General features: G+C 39.5%; 3 protein-coding genes across 4 annotated transcripts; 1 reads left to right on the plus strand and 2 right to left on the minus strand.

The window, feature by feature from the left end:
• The first annotated feature begins 66 nt into the window (after window positions 1-66).
• rb1 (retinoblastoma 1) lies at window positions 67-18346 on the plus strand. The gene is made up of 27 exons (XM_026328704.2): window positions 67-530; window positions 902-1022; window positions 1470-1573; window positions 2014-2148; window positions 2243-2281; window positions 2422-2471; window positions 2718-2828; window positions 3097-3236; window positions 3367-3444; window positions 5323-5432; window positions 5512-5589; window positions 5853-5940; window positions 6036-6152; window positions 6239-6295; window positions 6533-6564; window positions 6743-6819; window positions 6940-7163; window positions 14749-14864; window positions 15124-15278; window positions 15633-15778; window positions 15883-15987; window positions 16108-16221; window positions 16304-16452; window positions 16598-16628; window positions 16735-16874; window positions 17220-17266; window positions 17399-18346. The coding sequence occupies exons 1-27, from the start codon at window positions 421-423 to the stop codon at window positions 17461-17463; spliced, it is 2739 nt and encodes a 912-aa protein (XP_026184489.1). The 5' UTR covers window positions 67-420; the 3' UTR covers window positions 17464-18346.
• LOC113143207 (lysophosphatidic acid receptor 6) lies at window positions 7655-9420 on the minus strand. The gene has a single exon (XM_026328707.1). It carries the CDS (start codon window positions 8642-8644, stop codon window positions 7655-7657), a length of 990 nt encoding a protein of 329 aa, XP_026184492.1. The 5' UTR covers window positions 8645-9420.
• On the minus strand, window positions 10086-13168 carry lpar6b (lysophosphatidic acid receptor 6b). Of its 2 annotated transcripts, none has more exons than XM_026328706.2 (2): window positions 12883-13168; window positions 10086-12677 (listed from the first exon to the last, which is right to left on the minus strand). In XM_026328706.2, exon 2 carries the CDS (start codon window positions 12675-12677, stop codon window positions 11568-11570), a length of 1110 nt encoding a protein of 369 aa, XP_026184491.1. In that variant the 5' UTR covers window positions 12883-13168; the 3' UTR covers window positions 10086-11567. The 2 variants fall into 2 exon arrangements, with proteins under 2 accessions (XP_026184491.1, XP_026184490.1); XM_026328705.2 differs by having other exon boundaries at window positions 10086-12747.
• Window positions 18347-18759: the final 413 nt, after the last annotated feature.

Below are 18759 nucleotides of genomic sequence, written 5' to 3' on the forward strand. Positions count from 1 at the left end.
AGTTCGTTTTCGGTGTGTCACGTGACGCCGGCGAAAGTCCACTGCCCCTTGTTCGTTAGAGCAGAGAGCTTAGGAAAAACTCAGAGGTGTACGCTGGCTATCTGTTGTTACCGCTGAGTTTACTGAGTTTAACTATAGACAGACGGTCACGAAAACTCAGTGAAGAGCTTAATATCCCCGGGAGTGTCCGAAGTGACTGTCACTACTGAGAAACAGACTGCACCGCCACTCTCATCCACTGCCGCGCACTACAGTGTAACAAAACGAACACCCACCGTTTAAGGAAATCCGTCTTTTTTTTGTTGTTGTTGTATTGATGCCACGGAACTCGTGCGGTGGGATTTAAACTCTGCAAACACATTTCATCGCCCTCAGAGCAAGATTTTGTTTTTAATTACTGCTAACTCACCGGATACCAAGATGCCACCTAAAAAGCGCAGCTCTGGGTCGACACAGGGCAAGGAGCAGAAGCCTGGCGCTGAGAGTGCCTCTTCAGACAAGAAAGAGAGCCCAGGGTTGTCTGTTAAAAAGTAAGAGAAGTTTTGTTTCCTTATCTGACGTGAAGTATCAGCAGTCTCAGTGTAAATGTTCACTCTCCGGCCTGATGTTTAGCTGGTTAGCATTTCTCTCTAGCTGACTAACCGTTAGGCTGTTTGGGCTATGGTTAGCACAGGCTAGCTGTGTTTAGAGTTAATGCCACTGTGTTTACTGTCTGTTTACTGTCTGTTTACTGTCTGTTTACTGTCTGTTTACTGTCTGTTAGCCTCATGTACTAGACTTAGTGACACACGTAACGCTGTTATTACTGTTGTTACTGCTCGGGGAGGCTGCTGTCATCTGTGTTGTGTGTTTTGATGCCCTGAAGCTCCGTTATGCTGATTTGTGGTCTCTCCTCCTCCAGACACAGAGACAAGGATGCTGAGTTTGTGACCCTTTGCAAGAGCCTGCATGTGACAGACAGTGTGTGTGATCGGGCCTGGACCCTGTGGAAAGGTGTTCAGGAGTCCATGGATGAAGTCCCTGTATGTGTTTATAAGTAGTGATGCGACAGTAATTGTCATGTAGGCTGCCCCATCCAAGGGACAGTTCATCCTGTCCTGTAATGCTTGGTATTTGTGTACTCCAGTTGTAAAACTGTTCAAAGGCAGAAATAAAGTCGTTGGATATCTGGATGCTCATCCAGACTGTAACTATTAATATGAGCCAGTCCTCACAACCAAACAGTCTTCATATTGGTGCCTTTATCAAACTTAAATGTGCAGTATTAGATCAGATATTCTCAAAATTGTTGATTGATATTATTGTATTGGGAAGAGTGTAGTATTGCTTTGCTCTATCTAATCTATGGCTGTAATCTTCATGATAATATCTCCACCAGGCTTTCATATTCATCAATGTCAGTGAAAAAAATAATGTGCTATCATGTTTGTTCATTTTAAAGATTATTCCTTGTTTACATTTGATTTCAGGACAGTCAGAAAAAGCTCTGGGGAGCTTGTCTGTTTGTGACTGTGACAGATATGGATGTTGCCTGTTTCACCTTAACTCAAGTTTTGAAAGAAGTCAGTCTGAAGTAAGTAAGCTACGTGCATGCACATGTAGCGTGCAGCTTTGCTACGGCTAGACACACTGTAAAATGACAAAACACTATGGTCCAATAACAAACTATGCAAACTAATGTGAAGATGATATTTTTTTGGATTTGCAGTGTGTTTGTTCTCATACTCATAAACACCTCGTTTAAGAAGCTTTTTGCAATATACAATTGATATATAATTTTTACTGTAAGAAGTAAAAATCTATCAAATGTCTGCACTTACTTCCATACTGTAAATCAGGCTGTGATAGAATATCTACACTTTTCATGATAATATACACATTTCAAACATATGACCGTGTGTCAATTTAACTAGTCTTACAAATGTCAGTACTCTTATTGTCAAAATTAAATCTCCAAAGTTTATTTTACCTCTTTATTTTATCTCTTAGACAATTTCAACCTTTATTTTGTAGTGTAAAGCAGTTTCTGGCTCTGGTGAGGAAGTTGGATGTGAACTTAGACACGATAAGCACCAAAGTCAATTCAGCACTGACACGTGTGGAGAAGAAATATGACGTGACGCTGGCTCTCTACCAGAGGTTTGAAAAGTGGGTGAACACATGGTTTAGTACAGGTGCTTGATTCATTTACAACTGTTGATGGCAAAACTGTTATTGATCATAAAATTTTGTTTTGTTTCAGAACTTGCAAGAAAATCTTTGCTTTGGTTTCTGATGGCAGGTAAGTTGGAAACTTAATTATCACATGAGTGAAATGCACCTTTTTTTAGGATCTTTTTAGTGTTGTCTTTGATAATTGCATGATCATAATGAAAATGTGATGCCAGTGCTTTATTAATGGTTCAGTGTCTCATTTTCAAGGGAGAGGGAAACAATGCGCAGCTGCTGGACGATGTTTCTTTTGGCCAAAGGTAGGTTAAGCCTTTAACACATTAACAAGAAAAACAAGTAGGATCAAGCTGTTAACTGTTGATAGAATAGTTTTCATGTTGCTCTGTCTTCTTCTTTCCATCCTTTCCTTCCTTCTGCATGCTCAGCCGTTGGGCTCAAAAAAATTGGAAAATGTCTCTCCTTGCCTTTGCAGTTCTGTTGTTTCTAGGTGGCATCGATAGCGCTGTGATGATACTTCTTATGTACTGCGTCTGTGCTGTATGCAGGAAGGACGTTGCAGATGGAGGATGACCTGGTCATATCATTCCAGCTGCTGCTTTGCACTCTGGAGTTATTTATCAAACGCTGTCCTTCAGAACTTTTGCAGCCTCTTTACAGTAAGCACCATTCTCGTTCACTGTAGCCACAAACAACTGGAAAAATATTTTTGTGTAAGATTGTAAACATGGCAGCTCATTTATTTTGATATTTGCTTACAAAGATATGTATGACAACCAGGATTAACTATACCATAATACTGTATACATAGTATATACATGTTTCTGAGCCATGGACAATGAAAAACATGCGTATCCTGAAAGTATTTATTATTTAAGACTCCCATAGGTTGTTTTAACCTCTCAAATGTTTATCTCTCAAAATCAGCCATGAATAGAGTTCAGAGCACTCCAACACGGACATCTCGTCGTAACCAGAGCAAAGCCAAATCCCGACCTCCAGAGCCAGAGATTAATGTGCAGCTTCTTGAAACTTTGTGCAAAGAGAATGAATGCAGTACAGAAGAGGTATGAGCCCTCTTTTTTTTTTTTTTTTTTTTTTTTTTTTTTTTTCTTTAGCGCTTACAGTCATGTACTTCATGTTGAACCATTTCTACATGTTGTTGCCCTTTGTATAATTTACCAATTGTATGTGCAGGTGAAGAATGTATACCAGACCAGTTTCTCAGCTTTTCTGGACTTGCTGGATCTTTCAAGAGTCCCAGAATTTCCTCCGGTAAGGACTGGTTGTCACAACACTACTAATTTGGTTTCGCACTGCACTTACTGTTTCCATTAGTTATCTCTTCCTCATTGCAGTTGTCATGGTTGAACGGTCTGAGTGTCTGACAGCTTTTGGTTGCTCTCTTTACTGCTCTTACACAGATGGTGTCAGACAATGTGTACTCAGTGTGTACAGGGTAATACAGGGTGTCCATAAAGTCTGTTAACAATTTAAAAAAAATTATTACAAAAGCAATTGAACAGACAAATATGTGGAAATTATTACAAAATGAGGAGTAGATATTGAAGTTTTTTTTTTGCCTCATTTAATACACCTCTATATGGGCACCATTAGTTGCATGAAGCACATCAAAACAGTACTTGATTTCTTGCCATGTTTGCTGTAGCATAGCCTCATCAATGGTGGCAATGGCAACAGTGATCTTTTGCTTTAGATCAGTGATGTCCCGTATCTTTGTTCGATACATGATATCTTTAACATATCCCCATAGAAAGAAGTCAAGGGGAGTGATATCTGATTTTGCTTCAATAAACCATGACACACATTGTGCCTTTTCTTGAGGAGTAGCCATTTTTTAGGGGTTCATTTAACAGTACCTCTTTCATCAACAGGATACCTGAAATACACAAATGCAATGTGACTAAAAACTTTGATAACCACTGAGTACATAGAACAAATCTGATTAAGATATCTCATCAGTTGCCTTTGTAATATATTTTTTAAATTGTAAAGAGACTTTATGAACACCCTTTATATTGCAGAAGCAGGTACGACAGCATCAGAGATAGGAAGCCACTGTTTGCAACGCACTACTGTCAAGAAGCATACATATTTATTTCACTGTTACATTACCCTGGGGATAGAGAGATGAAACACATTGTTTGAATAAGTGTTTAATGTAAACAATGTGTAAGTCTCACTTTACTGATCTGGTCTTTGAGGGGTATGAGTAAATAAAGAAACCAAAGGTCTGAGGTGAATTGTTAGCTTTATGCCTTTTATTGGATAGTTCATAGCAAGGATGCAGACAGGAAAGATGGATTATACCATGAAGCAAAAGTTCAGAGCTGAAATCAATCTCTGGATGTTGTAGTCATGTAGCATGTGCTGTAACCATTCGCCTAGAGATTATTTATTGCACAGATGCGTCTGAGAATGTTGTGTAATTGAGTTACAGAGAAATCGGATCCTTTTCTTGTTTCATAGATGTTTTTTTTTCAGTTTGAAACAGATACAGACAGACTGACACAGTTTTAATCATTCAATCTTTAGACAAATCTTGATCTTGTGCAATAACAATTCAAATGTATTTAGTGGTGTTAGCTGGCAGATGTGATTACAAGGGTATATGGCTCAAGATATAGATTTACATCTCTGTAGCCAACTCTGAGTAAAGCCCAATTACTGATGTTGAAATCCCTACAGATGTTTGCTCTGTAGTGTCTGCATCTTATCATTGTCTGGCATCTATGATACTTGATAAATATTTTGCATGCTAAACTTAGAGCTGATTAAATTTGATGCATTGTTTGAGCTAGCAGTATAAGGAGTAGCTAGCCCTCCTACAACAGTTTTTACATATGGGTCAGTTCTGTGATTATGTATAATATATATGGACAATGAATTAATTCATGTACAAGCAGCAATAACTTAGCATTGTTCTAGGAACTATACAGAGCAGGCTTTGATACATTTGTTTTTGGTACATTTTAACATCTTGCACTTTTGGATTTAGCCTTACTGAATTTTCAATTTAGGATTTGCTTGAGAGCATTCAGTCTGTTAGTGCAAATTGGGGTGCAGTAGTTGTTTAATTTTTGATGTGCGGAACTGCCCAACTACAAGTTTATGAATTAATTGTTACCACAGGTGAACGACCTCAACCAGCAATATGAAGAGCACTACCTCAAGAGCAGAGACATTGATGGACGGCTGTTTTTTGATGGAGACGAAACTGTTCTTGCGCCGAAAATTGAGATGTAATTTACTATTTCTTCATCTGTTGTGTTTTGGTGCTGGTCTGTTAAATGAATTCCTTTAATAGTCTCCTGCGTTCAGAACACAGGTGGAGAGAACACCAAAGAAAAACCTGCTGGATGACGACGCTGTACTCATCCCTCCCCAGACTCCAGTCAGGTGAGCGTCTAGCAGTACTCACCTGTTCTGACTAATACTGTGATCATGTCATAATGCTTAAACTACTGAGCAAGAAAAAAGCCGTTCACATGAATTTAAGCTATTTGTCTGGTGTGGCTACGAAGTTAGCACAAACCGTCTTGGAAAAAATGTGTGAACACTCCCTAGTCAGAATGAAGAGTGTTTCTCTTGTTTAGTAATGTGATTTATTTTTTATTTTATTTCATTTTTTTCAGTTTTTCAATTTTTGCTTTTGTCATCAGAGCTGCCATGACCTCCATTCAGCAGTTGAGAGGTGACCTCACCTCCAGTGGCGACCAACCATCTACTAACCTGGCGACTTATTTCAAAGTGGGTCCCTTAAAGTTTTGCCACTAATGAAATTGCTTTATGAAACTTTGTGTTACTGTCTTAATTTGGTATATTTCCTGTTTTCTTCTTTGCAGAATTGCACTGTGGACCCGACACAAGATGTGCTGAAGCGTTTGGAGACACTTGGACAGGCATTCAGCCAAAGATTTGGTCAGGCAGTGGGCCCTGGCTGTGTAATACTTGGCAAGCAGGTATAAATTAATGCTCAAGAAGACTGTGAACCACAATGCTTTGCTGAAGTGATTGAAATGTGTCACTGGGGTGTTTTGTCTTTCAGAGATATACCCTCGGTGTCAGACTGTATTACAAAGTCATGGAGGCAATGCTGAAATCGGTACATCAAGTTGTTTCATTTCTATTTAATACATCTATTTTCAACTATTCTATTTTACTTTCTGCACCCTTATGAATTTTATTTGTGTAGTAAGACAGTGAAGTCTGTCAAAAAGAAACAGCTCACAACTGTGGACTGAATAACAGAAGTTCTCACTCCTTAGCTGAACTACACAGTGTGTGAAATGACTCACACTCATTGTTTTTCCTCTGTGATAATACTCTTTTGGTTTTGTAGGAAGAGAAACGACTGTCTGTGCAAAATTTCAGGTATATATATATATATATATATATATATATTTTTTTTTCTTTCTTTTTTCAATTTTTGTCAAATTACGGGAAAATCATGATGCCCATTATTGCTTCTGTTCATGATGGGTGCGTTTTGTTTTTTAATGTAGTGAAGTGTTTGTTTGCATTGAGCTGAGTCGTATGATTTCCATTCCAGTAAACTCCTCAATGACTCCACATTCCACACTTCACTTCTGGCCTGTGCTTTGGAGGTGGTGATGGCAACATATGGAGGTGTGTCTTCTAATCTGCTTACTAATTTATACCAAACACTGTGTGTCTTATAGTTAACAGTAAATAAATATTTGTGTTAATGTGTGACAACTTGAAATAATGTTTGCATCTCATGATCAGAGAGCAGTTTTAAGAGTGGAGGATACAACAGTGGTGGCGCTGGTGACCTAGCTGAAACCGATTTGTGTTTCCCCTGGATACTGGATGTGTTCAACCTTGCCGCCTTCGACTTCTACAAAGTTATCGAGAGCTTCATTAAGGCTGACCCCACTCTGACCAAAGATGTCATCAAACATCTGGAGACCTGCGAGAACCTTATCATGGAGAGGATTTCTTGGAGGACGGTCAGTTTTATTTCTCACCACTACTAATCTTAAATAAGATTCACACATACTGTACACAACATAAAGATATAGACACTATAAATATATCCACCTATAGTGTTTATTGTCCCATGAGAACTGAATGCTACCTGCAGATTTTAAAATGTAGTGATTAGTGCAAATTGAAGAATAACATGACTAAAATATAAGATCAACTACTCCATATTTAAGCAGCACTTTTGTAAAATGAAGCATGTTCCACATTAAAAAACTGAACCCAAAAGTGTTTCATAGATACAACACCTGTGTATGCAAAGCACAGGTGACAAATTTAACATATATAGTTATCTATTGTTTCACCTGCAAAGACGTGCACACATTATGGTTAACAGGCTACTCTTCAAGTAAATAGACAAAATCCTCTTCTGTAGTATAAATCAGATAAAAAAAAAAAAAAAGCAGCCTAATGCTCAGACAGGGTTGCTTTCAGCTGTGTGAAATTATCTGTGTCACTAGCTGCCACTGCCTCTACCACCAGGCCCTCCCCTGTGTACCAGGCTGCTGGAGAAATAGTAGATGAGTGGATTGAGGCAGCAGTTGGAGCTGGCTAATGATAGCACCACAGGGTGTATAGCCTCAGTCAACTTGGACAGGCCGCAATAGGGAAGCAAGCCCATGTGTGTGAGGGTGTATCCTAGCAAGTTGATGTGATAGGGGAGGAAGCACAGCAGGAAGATGCCCAGCACCCAGTAAATAACAGCGAGAGTATGCTGGCAGCTGCGGCGCTGGCTGCGGGAACGGTGTCTCAGCTGACGAAGCACACTCAGAACTCTGCAGTAGCTATAGAGAAGCAGCACAGTGGGCAGCAGAAACGACCCCAGCACTAAGCCCAGGGCTACCAGGATAATTACACGGTGGTTTTGTGAGGACGGGTCCAGCAGACAGGACTGGTGTTGGCGAGCAGCTGTGTAATGCAGTAGAGGCAGACTCACACTGAGCCCCAGCACCAAACACCAGATCCCACCACTTAACAGCTGTGCAACACGCTGCCTGCGAAATGTTGATCCCAGTGGGTGCACTACAGCAAAGTAACGGTCCACAGCAATACACACGAGGAAGAAGATGCCCCCGTACAGGCTGATGTATTTGAGCGTGAAAGTTAGGTGGCAGTAGGTCACTGTAGGAGTCCAAATGGAAGGGTCTCCTGTTTTAGAGAACAAGGCTTGAGCCTTTTGATGGTAGTAGTAGATTCTCAGAGGCAGAGAGATGACAAAAAACAAGTCAGCAGCTGACAGACTGGCCATGTAGATAGCTGTGCTGTTCATGGAACATGGAGACAGACACAGCCTGCGCAGAGCCAGACTGTTGGTGGCCAACCCCAGCAGGAAGATGACACTGTAGGATACTTGATAAAAGGTGAATCGGTAGCTGGTGTCCACAGTGCAGTTAGACAGAGGTGAGAATGGCTCAATGGGTGTATGAGTCATACTCCCCAGCTCCATGTCTCAAAATGATCTGCTGCTCCACTCCTTTAAATGATTGCGTCACTTTCATATCTAGAGGAAATTAGAGTGGTTGGAGTGATCATAAGATGGGAGTAAGGAATAGGTTCAGTAGCTTTTGCTGGAGCAGTTAAACCACTAGCAGGTAAAGGCTTAATAAACTCTAAATGTTTTTATGAAATGTAAATTTGCAGAGGTGAAATGAATACACTCCTACAGCTTACACAGCTCAGTTAATGTTTGATATGCAAGATGACATTCAGATGAATTCGGTCAATTTAGTTTTAACTGCATCTTCCTGCTCTCATAAAACAAGCAAACATTTGGTTTCATTACATGCCAGGTGGGAGAAAAAGATCATACTTCATAGTGTAATACTATTGCCCTGGGTGAAGCTCATTATGTCCTTTCGTTTAAATTGCCAGAGTTGTTCATTTAATTTTATCAGCCATTTCAGGCTATAGTTTGTGGAGCGTATGCAAACGTCTGCTTAAGCATTTTCCAGTCAGAATTGGGGGGATCTGACTGTCAGGGACTTTACGTTTCATACTACTTTATTTGTGTGACATGATACAGCATTTGAAACATATTTTCTCTTCTCTAGCTGCTGATTTTGTCACTTGATCCACGGCCTTGTAAAGAAAATCATAAGCAACTTTTTTCCCTGACACATTATAATAGTGAGTTTGTGAGCTTTGATAGTATAACAGCTGCTGAATGATAATGCAGTTATTACCAATTCAAGTGTTTGAGGAATGTGTAACTTATGTGTTTCTTTCTTAGTAAAAGACAGAAATGAAAAATATTTTAAAAGAATTTTGTGGAATTGATCAACCTGATAAGATTATTCATCTGATTGTCTTAATTTTTATAAAAAATGTTTACTATTCATGCAAAACTGCTTAAAATATTGAAGCAGATAAAACCTCATTACTCACCAGAGTCAGGGTCGCATCAATGCAGGGAAAATGTGATCAAGTTATTTTTCAGTCACTTCAGGTTCAGCAGCAGGAGAGCATGTGAAGATGCTGTAGCAGTTCACACCTACACAGGGTCTCCCTCTCTCCGTGTGTTTCTCTCGCTCTTTCTCTCTTTATATCTCTCTCTCTCTCTCTCTGTTTCCCTTTAGTTTTCTCTCCCCCACCTCTCCTCTTCATCATAATGCTCAAGGGTTGCACAGGGTATTGACAGATGTTAACCACCTGGTTGCTTGATTCATCTAAATTTTGTGTTGAATTATTAAGGGCAAATTTTTCTATTACTGTACCTTCACGGGGGGGGGGGGGGGGGGGGGGGGGGGGGGTTAAAAAAACCTACACAAATGACTGTAGTGAATGTTTAGCTTTACGTGTCAGTCAGGAAGAGCAGTAAATGACTGAAAGAGGGTGCAATCATTACACACCTTGGGATGTCAGTGTAGAGAGAGACAGAGACATTTGTATGAGAGAAAATTATTTAGTCAGACATAAAGTGAATTTAAAAAAAAAAAAAGAAAAACTTTCAGGCTGGTGAAAATGTGTACTGTATTAAAATGTTAACCTTTGCACTTTGAAAATTATTTCTATTATTAACATTCTTGGTAACTATTAAAAGACAATATAGTTTCTATGTCAGCCTTGAGTCTGAATGACATTCTCAGCACAAAAATTGAGAATCCGGTACAAAAACCTAATTTTTCCAGAGTGTAGAAATTCCCTCTGAGTACTGAATAGTCATAGCCAGATAGTAGAGTCCAAACATGGCAGCATAAGAAACAGCTAATTGTTTTATTTGTCTCAAGCAAGCAAGTTTTACATCTATAATCTGTATGATACACCAGATCTGAGTCACAGCTGGAGCAACCACCTCTGTGCTCTGTTCTGTACATGTTCCTCTCCCTTGAGGCATGTTGTCACTCGCATGATTTGGTTTCACAATTTTTCTCATCGCGCAGTGGTGGTGATGTGTCTGCTCAGACCCTCAGGCCAAGCCTCTCAACATGAATGCAGTAGTGCTTGGTCTTGCTTTTACAAGAAGGAACAAATATTTCACACGCGTTCAACTACATAGCATTTGCACTGAGAGATTTTCCCATGTACTCAATTGTTCTTACATTTATTCTGCGATTTCTGTGCAAAGGAGCTGATTGAAATTTTCTTGCGTTTTATTTTACTTTGAATTCAGTTTGCACACACTCCAGATGTTTTGTATATGCAGAATACCTTAGGGCAGATTCTGACTTTTGCATGTTTTTATCTGTTTACCTTCTCAAAATGTTCTAAATGAAAGGACTGCTTATCTAAATACGGCAAAACCATTGGCATTGTTAGTGCAGCGTTGGCTGGTGCAGTGCAGCTCACAATTAATGATTACACCTGCAATCTGTATTTGAAATATATGGAGTCACTGTGCATTCATGTTGCTGGCCCAGGACAATACCTGTAGTCTTAGTACCTGCATGATTAGTCAGTGTATAGACATTACTACTACATTATTACAGTTACTTGGAAGCATTGGTAGATGAAGCCTTAGCAACGCCACAAATACATAGAAATTGCAAGTAAAGTACACCAAACAAGCGGTAATACTGGTATAGCAGCAGCCCAAGCAGAATTTTCATGACTACAATTACAGTGACTTGTGTGCAAAAGCCGATGCTTACATGTAGCAGCATGCACAACTATGGCTTACACACCTGTCATTTCCATTAATGCGCTTAATAATCTCTTAACTCATTCTAACTTTTGTTGTGAATTCTCACCCTGATAGAGGGTATTTACGCTGCTGCACCCAATTTCAGAGGTCCCAGTGGTGGCTCTCCGTGGAGTCCAATAGATCAGAGTGACTCCTCCGTAACAATTGTGGCTGCGTGTCACAGCAGCCACTCTGCTTCCAGTTTCACTAGCAGTACTCACTGAGTTTTTACTAAGTCACATAATAGATATTAGACTGTGGACTCAAACGTTTTGGATGACATCGTCCCCAGTGTCATCCTCTTGAGTGTTGTGCCTGGACTGCTTTGTGTGCTGTCCATCTGCAGTCTGTCGAAAAGCTTGGCACCACTGTACCATACTGACTTGTGTTTGAAGGAGTTCTGAATGGTGTCTGAAGTGAAGTAGTAAATGACTGGATCAAAGCAGCAGTTGGTCACTGCGATGCACAGGGCAATGGGGTAGATGGTTCTGACTACATATTCTGCATTGCATCCCATGAGGACGTTGGAGCGGACCATGGCATAGAAGATGAGATTGACATTGTAAGGGATGAAACAGAAGCAAAAGATGAGAAGATGGACAATGATCATCCTCAAGATTTTTGCCTTGTTAAGGGTTCCTCCACGGCTTATAGTTTGGGGTTTCCTCAGCGTCCGTAGCACCATGACCGAGCAGAAGACATTGACCATCAACGGTATGATGAAGCCCACAGTCTCAATAAACACCACCACTTTGGACAACTCAGATTTCCATTGTTTTTTGGAGTAGTTTTCAAAGCAGAAGTTTGTGGAGGAGTTGGGTGAAGTGGTGTCTAAAAGAAACCCTGTGGGTATGCTCCCAGAAAGGACCATGACCCACACAGTACAGCAGGCCAGTTTGGCATTCCTCTTAGTACGAATCGCCTGGGAGCGGAACGGGTGCACGATGGCCAGGAAACGGTCAACGCTGATGCAGGTGAGGAAGAGGATGCTGCTGTACATGTTGGTGTAGAAAAGTGCCACAGAGATCTTGCAGAGCACACTTCCAAACAGCCAGTCACGTTTAATGAAGTAAAAAATCCGAAAAGGCAAGCTGAGAACAAAAAGAGAGTCTGAAACCACAAGGTTTATCATGTATGTTGTTGTCTCATTTCGCTGCTTAAACGTACAGCCAAATATGTATACAGCCAACATGTTGAAAGTAAGTCCAACTACAAACACCAGGCTGAAAAACGAGCTGTACAGAGGGTATTTGAAGTCATCGTTCTTGCTGCAGTTGATGTTATTTTGTGTGACTGCCAGTGTGCTGAAGTTGTAAGTTTGCATGGTGCTGTAATCCATCTTTACATCACGCTGGTACATCTGGAACATTTACACAGTGGAAATGTTTTCACCAGTCATAAAAATCCATTTTCAGCTTGTTACCTCAACCCTGTGCAACAGGCAGGGAAAGTTAAATGGTTTTGTTAGTAAAGTCAAGACTCATTCTTGTCATTCTGCCGAAGCATAGGGTGGACTGAAATGTTTTTCCTTCCTTTTGTTGTGAAATAACAAGAAAAGCAACTACCTGTTATGATATCCACAGTCCATTACATATATTTTCCTTGTGTGGAAACTGTCCCTTATTTAGTTCAGTCCTCGTGGAAGTGGAGTTTTCATTCCTTTTCATCCACAGTTAAATGTGTATCATCCATGAGAATCATGCGTCTCTTCTTAGCTCTGTGGACAGACAAGTAGTTCTTCCGTTCTCTTGTTCGTCGACCCTCAGGGTCTGGGTGGAGATTATTTTACCCTGATCCTGCCAGACAGTAAAACAGCACCCTTTTCGGAGGCTGCCTGTCAGAGACTCCAAGGCAAAGAACTTACTGGTCTGTTAAAACATAACGGGTGGAGCCTCCACTGGGACCAAAGTCCTCCCATTATTTGCTGCTTTGTCTATATGAATAAGGACACTCAGATATCAGATATTGTTGTGGCTCATAACTTTCACATTTTTCTGTTCAAACTTAAACTTAAACTTAAATTTAAAATTCTTTCTTCTTGACTACTGGACCCCAGAGTAGTTTTGTGACCTGTCTCATATTTTATCTTAGAGGTTTGTGTATTCAGCAGGAGATATGTGCCTGCCTGTTAATACAATATTTGACATAGCGTTATCATGGTTTCTTTTTATGACTCTGATTGGTTTGGGTGTTTCACTTTCAGTTTTCAAACAGTTAATCCGGTTAGTTTAGACTTTAAGCACAAAACCGTGGTTGACAATAAACACAGGAGTCTTGAGTAATGCTGTCACTGAACCTGATAACATGCAGCAGTGTTGGTGTCCCCCTTACTTCACTGTATCAAATACCAGGTCTGCTTGGTATTTGTCTCTGGCATCAGCCGGGTGTGGCAACATGTGACGAATGTACCAATAGCAGGCCCGTACCTGCAGTCATTGTGCAAATCGCTGTGTAGTAAATCACACCCACATCCATGCATGAGCTCATTTCTGATCTTTGTCAGTGTGTACATGCAGATAGTCGCATGTGGGACTGGTCTGTATGTCTTTCAGTGTTGATTTAAAATGTTTTGTAAATGCTGAGGACAATTTTGTGTGTAGGTGTGGCTTTTCCTGTAATTACCGGGAATGTATGTTTAAATAAAGAGATATTTTGATTTCAGATAAGAGGATTTCCTTGACAATCACTAAAAGAAGATAGTATAATGAAGGGAGTGTCCTGGCGTCATCACATAAGAAACAGACGTGTTTTCAGCCCCTAATTAGAATTTGATTGCCGAGTTTTTGCAACACAAATTCAGTGTCTAAAATATATTTATAAACTTTTTGATGATCACACTGATACTGATGCAATGATACTGATGCAATGACCAAAACCAGATAGATGGAGTCTTGATGAATTTAAAGGGTTATATGCACTAGTTGAAATTAATAAATGACCAAGGATTAAAACAGTGTTTCATATTTTATCAACATTGGCAATAATTCTGATTTTTATATTATGTAATTCCTTTGTGATTATATTATTTGGTGAACAACTTAAATGTTTTTTCACATTTGAGAAGATACACTGTATTCATTACATTTATGACTTGCTTTCCTTCTGTGGTTTCTTCTGTCCTTAAGATAAGACAGACAGTCAGTTGAGACAGTAGTGTGTGTGCACTCTGGATCTGATATTGTAGAGTCACAGAAGATATAGATTAGCATCAGTAAAAGCTGAATTAGCTTCTGGACTTATCAGAGGTGGAAATATTACCCTCATTTAAACATTGGGAAGATCTTTTCCCCTTTTGTCTAAATTAAAAAACAAACAAAAAAATCCCTCCTTGAGCTGTTTTCCAGTAAATGCTATTTCTCAACACTATGTTAGATGCATTGTAAAAATTGTGAGTGCTGGGTTAAATGTAAATCATGTTTGTGTCTCTGCAGGACTCCCCACTATTTGAGCTGCTGAAACAAGAACATGGGGGTTCAGTAACTGAGCAGGTGGAGACACCAGCCTGCTTAGGCCAACCACTGCAGCACAACCACACAGCTGCTGACCTGTGAGTCCATCAGTCCACAGTCTGAGTGCCTTTACATTGCTTTTATTTAAGGGGTGTAAACTTGCTGCGACTCAAGTCGTGTCAAATACACAAGCTTGTCAGTCCATTTAAGTTATGGTATTAATAAAAACAAACAATACATAATTTATTCGCAACCCTGTACTTGTCTGTGCTTTACTTCTAATAGAAATTGTAATGTTTGCTTCAGTGGTAATGGTGTAATTGGCAGAGCCCACTGGTTTGTCCATTGTCATTACAGATATCTGTCCCCAATGCGTCCGGGCCTTCGTGTCTTGCCTCCTGATTCGCCAGCCACACCCAGTTCACAAGCTTCCTGTCAGGCCCTGTCCCAGCCTGCCGGCCAGACTCCACATCTCCCGAAGTCCAACTCTCTCAGTCTCTTCTATAAAAAATGTAAGATGGCATTCAAGTCCTTTTTTTAATCAGTGCACATTTATTTTTATTCCCATAAATCCTCAAGTGTCTCTGAGTAGCTGAATAATTTCTATATAATAAAAGTGCAGAAAAACAAAGTCCTAGCTGTGCCACGTCCACTTTACAAATGGGATGGATGACACTGCAGAGTAATTTGACTACATAATGAATGCCATTACATTTGTATTCAATTATGTAATATATTAAAAAATGTAAGTATTGTTCTGTTGGATGTGTTCGTTTCAGTAGCCCTTCAGTTCTTATCTCTGTTTTACTTGTCATACTTGTTGCTCTTTGTGCCAACCTGTATTATATGTTTAACTCTTACTCTAGTGTACCGCCTGGCCTACACAAGGCTGAAGATACTCTGCTCCTACCTGCTGTCCCCCCACCCTGAACTGGAGCCCATCATCTGGACCCTATTTCAGCACACTCTGCAGCATGAGTACGAGCTGATGAGAGACCGTCACCTCGACCAGGTAACCCCACAAGTTTCTACTTTCTTTCTTTAATTTCACTTACTCTTGTTCTTTTTTTGTCTTGTATTTTTTTTTTCTCAAACTGCGTTTAATTGCTGTTCTAGTTGATGATGTCAGCCATGTATGCCATTTGTAAAGTGAAGAGTGTGGACCTGCGCTTCAAGACCATTGTCACAGCTTACAAGAACATGCCCAACACCAACCAGGAGGTGATTTAAAAATTTCAATAATTCTGTCGCACTGCTGTCAAGTCTGGCTGTTGTTTTCATTTACTGTGTCATATAGCAATTTTAACTTCTTGCCTCTTCATGTCACAATGTATGTTGCAGACCTTTAAACATGTGTTGATCACTGAGGGCCAGTATGACTCCATCATTGTCTTTTACAACCAAGTGTTCATGCAGAAGCTGAAAACCAATATCCTGCAGTATGCATCTCTCAGGGTGAGACACCTCTCCACATTGGCTCGACAGTCTTCTATATGTAAACACACATAACCCACTGATTACTTTTTTATTTTTGCAGCCGCCTACCCTTTCCCCAATCCCACAAATACCACGCAGTCCCTACAAATTTCCAAATTCACCTCTGCGTGTACCTGGCAGCAACAACGTGTACATCTCCCCTCTGAAAAGCCCCCGCATGTCTCCGGGTATCATGACTCCTCGCTCCAGGTAAGTTGTTTATATTGATGTCATCCTTAATCAACTCGTTTGATTGATTAAAATGCCAATAAACTCCACTGTTGTAGTAGAATCATGCTGTAATTAAAACCTGTCCGCTAATTTATTTTTCTGTCTTGTTTTATTTCCTTTACAGGATGCTGGTATCGATCGGTGAATCTTTTGGGGTACATGTCTCTTTTGTTTGCCCTGTAGAACATTAATTGAACAGCATAAGAAGCAGTGGTCTTTTCCTCACACACTGCACTCTTCCTGTTTTGTTTTCATTTGCAGCTGTCCAATCGGTTCCAGAAGATCAACCAGATGGTCAACAGCAGCGATCGCTCCTTCAAGAGGACTCTGGATCTCGGCTCTGCTCCAAAGCAGAAGAGGTTACGGTTTGATGTGGATGGCCAAGATGAAGCCGACGGCAGGTTGGTCACAAATAGAGCTATATTTGGCATGGTGGCTTTACATCAGCATTGCTTGTAAACCTTTATAGCAACTAAGTATTGAAGCATTGAGCCAGAAACGTCTGTTTTTACTACTAAAATTGCAGCATAAGTCTCAGGACACTTTATCTTAGCAAATTCTGTGAACAAATAAAATTTAATAGATGGTTGATTTACATTTTACCTCAGTGCTGGAGAAATCATTTATATGTTTAGGACGGTATATGCATGATCCTTGGGGCCGGTGGGTGAGAGGCAGGTACACTCTGGACAAATCAGCAGTCCTGTATATAAATTGGCTGAATTGAAATATGTTTTTATTTGCAGCAAATCTGATGGAGATTCTGCACTGATACAAAAGCTTGCAGAGATGAGTAAGTAAAAACATCTTTGTACATTTTTGCCTGTAATCTTAATTCTTAATTCTTGTAGCTGTATGATCCTCTATTTAAAAAAAAAAAGCAAAAAAAAAAAGCAATGATTTATTTTTCTTTCTTTTCATGGAGGTTCCACTCGGAGTCGCATGCAGGAACAAAAAATGAAAGAGGACGCAGAATCAAAGATGGATTAACTCTAAAACCTACTGAACTGACCTGCACTGTTTGTCACAATGTGAACGCTACATTTTGTTCACAGACAAAGTGAAACATGAGTTTCTCTGTACATTTAGTATGGGATTTTAGTTTGTATTTAACTTTGTCTTTTGGGAAGGGGTAGGGTGTGAATATAGAAGACTCTCTTTTTGTTAAGTTTTCTGAACCGAATAATCATTGATGTCATTGAATAACATTTAAATTGACTAGTTGGAGATTCAATATGTTTGGTTTTAAGAGCAGTATTAATAAGAAATGATTTTCTTCATACTCACAATTTTCTCAGTTTTGAAGCACGTTGTTGAAACACAGCTTTTTTTTTTTTTTTTTTTTTGGTGTCAAATATTATTATGACATAACATGACCTTTCTCGAGTGGTAAATCATGATCATTCTCCTCAAAAAGGAGCATGTGTCAGCCTCAGAGGGAAAAATCAGAATATTAGCATTAATCATAATTTGCACCCAACCAAAATTCATGTAGTTTCAAAGGACGTGGTTCCAGGTAATGTTTGTTGTTGGTTTATAGTTTTATAGTGACTTGTGTTTTTCTTTAGGCTGGTTAAAATACATCAAATGCAAACATGGATATGTTAGATAAAAAAGTATTTAGATTTTCTGTTTGTAGTCACATCTTTCTCTGAGTATAAGTTGGTTCATTTTAATTTTTGGAAATGGTACCATGAGGATTCTGCGAAAGAAGGAAAGAAATGACATTGACAACATATAAAGTAATTTAAGATGTTGACATCACTCCAGAAAACGATCCCAGTGTAATATTTCTAGAAATGTCAGTGACCAGAGTTTTTAAATTAAAATGTGTTTATATTGTAGTGGATTGAAGTAGTTTCTTGGAAACATCGTACCTATTACTTGTGAATTTCCCTGCATAGAGGTTATAACATATCAGTTGCCATGACTGCAGTCTAGTTATCCTGCAGCCAAACATTAACCATTTAAAATACTTAATTATGTTATTTTCTGCTTTAATTTTTTGTGTTCACCCTTCATAGAGTTGTTAGATTCCTGTGGTTGTCTATTGTTCCTGTCCACCCTCTCACAAAGAACACATTTTAGATCTTTGTTTTACCTACTTTTTTTTGGTGTCGAAAAAAATTTGAGTGTCTGAACCATAGCAAGTAATGTGAATTATCCCACTTTTGTCACTTGTTGAGCTTTATTGTCCAGCCCCTTGTTTCCCCAAACAATTTAAAAGTTACACATGTGGACAAAATTGTTGGTACCCTTCCATTAAAGAAAGAAAAAACCCACATT

The sequence above is a fragment of the Mastacembelus armatus genome, chromosome 14 (assembly GCF_900324485.2).
Source record: "Mastacembelus armatus chromosome 14, fMasArm1.2, whole genome shotgun sequence".
In the NCBI taxonomy this organism is placed as follows: Eukaryota; Metazoa; Chordata; class Actinopteri; order Synbranchiformes; family Mastacembelidae; genus Mastacembelus; species Mastacembelus armatus.

Bases quoted from the DNA above. Each gene is read 5' to 3' on its own strand.
- rb1 (XM_026328704.2), top strand. From the start codon at position 421: ATGCCACCTAAAAAGCGCAGCTCTGGGTCGACACAGGGCAAGGAGCAG. The intron at 2,829-3,096 runs GTAAGCACCATT...TCTCAAAATCAG, and splicing joins ACTTTTGCAGCCTCTTTACA to CCATGAATAGAGTTCAGAGC. The intron at 16,222-16,303 runs GTGAGACACCTC...TTATTTTTGCAG, and splicing joins TGCAGTATGCATCTCTCAGG to CCGCCTACCCTTTCCCCAAT.
- LOC113143207 (XM_026328707.1), bottom strand. From the start codon at position 8,644: ATGGAGCTGGGGAGTATGACTCATACACCCATTGAGCCATTCTCACCT.
- lpar6b (XM_026328705.2), bottom strand. From the start codon at position 12,686: ATGTTCCAGATGTACCAGCGTGATGTAAAGATGGATTACAGCACCATG.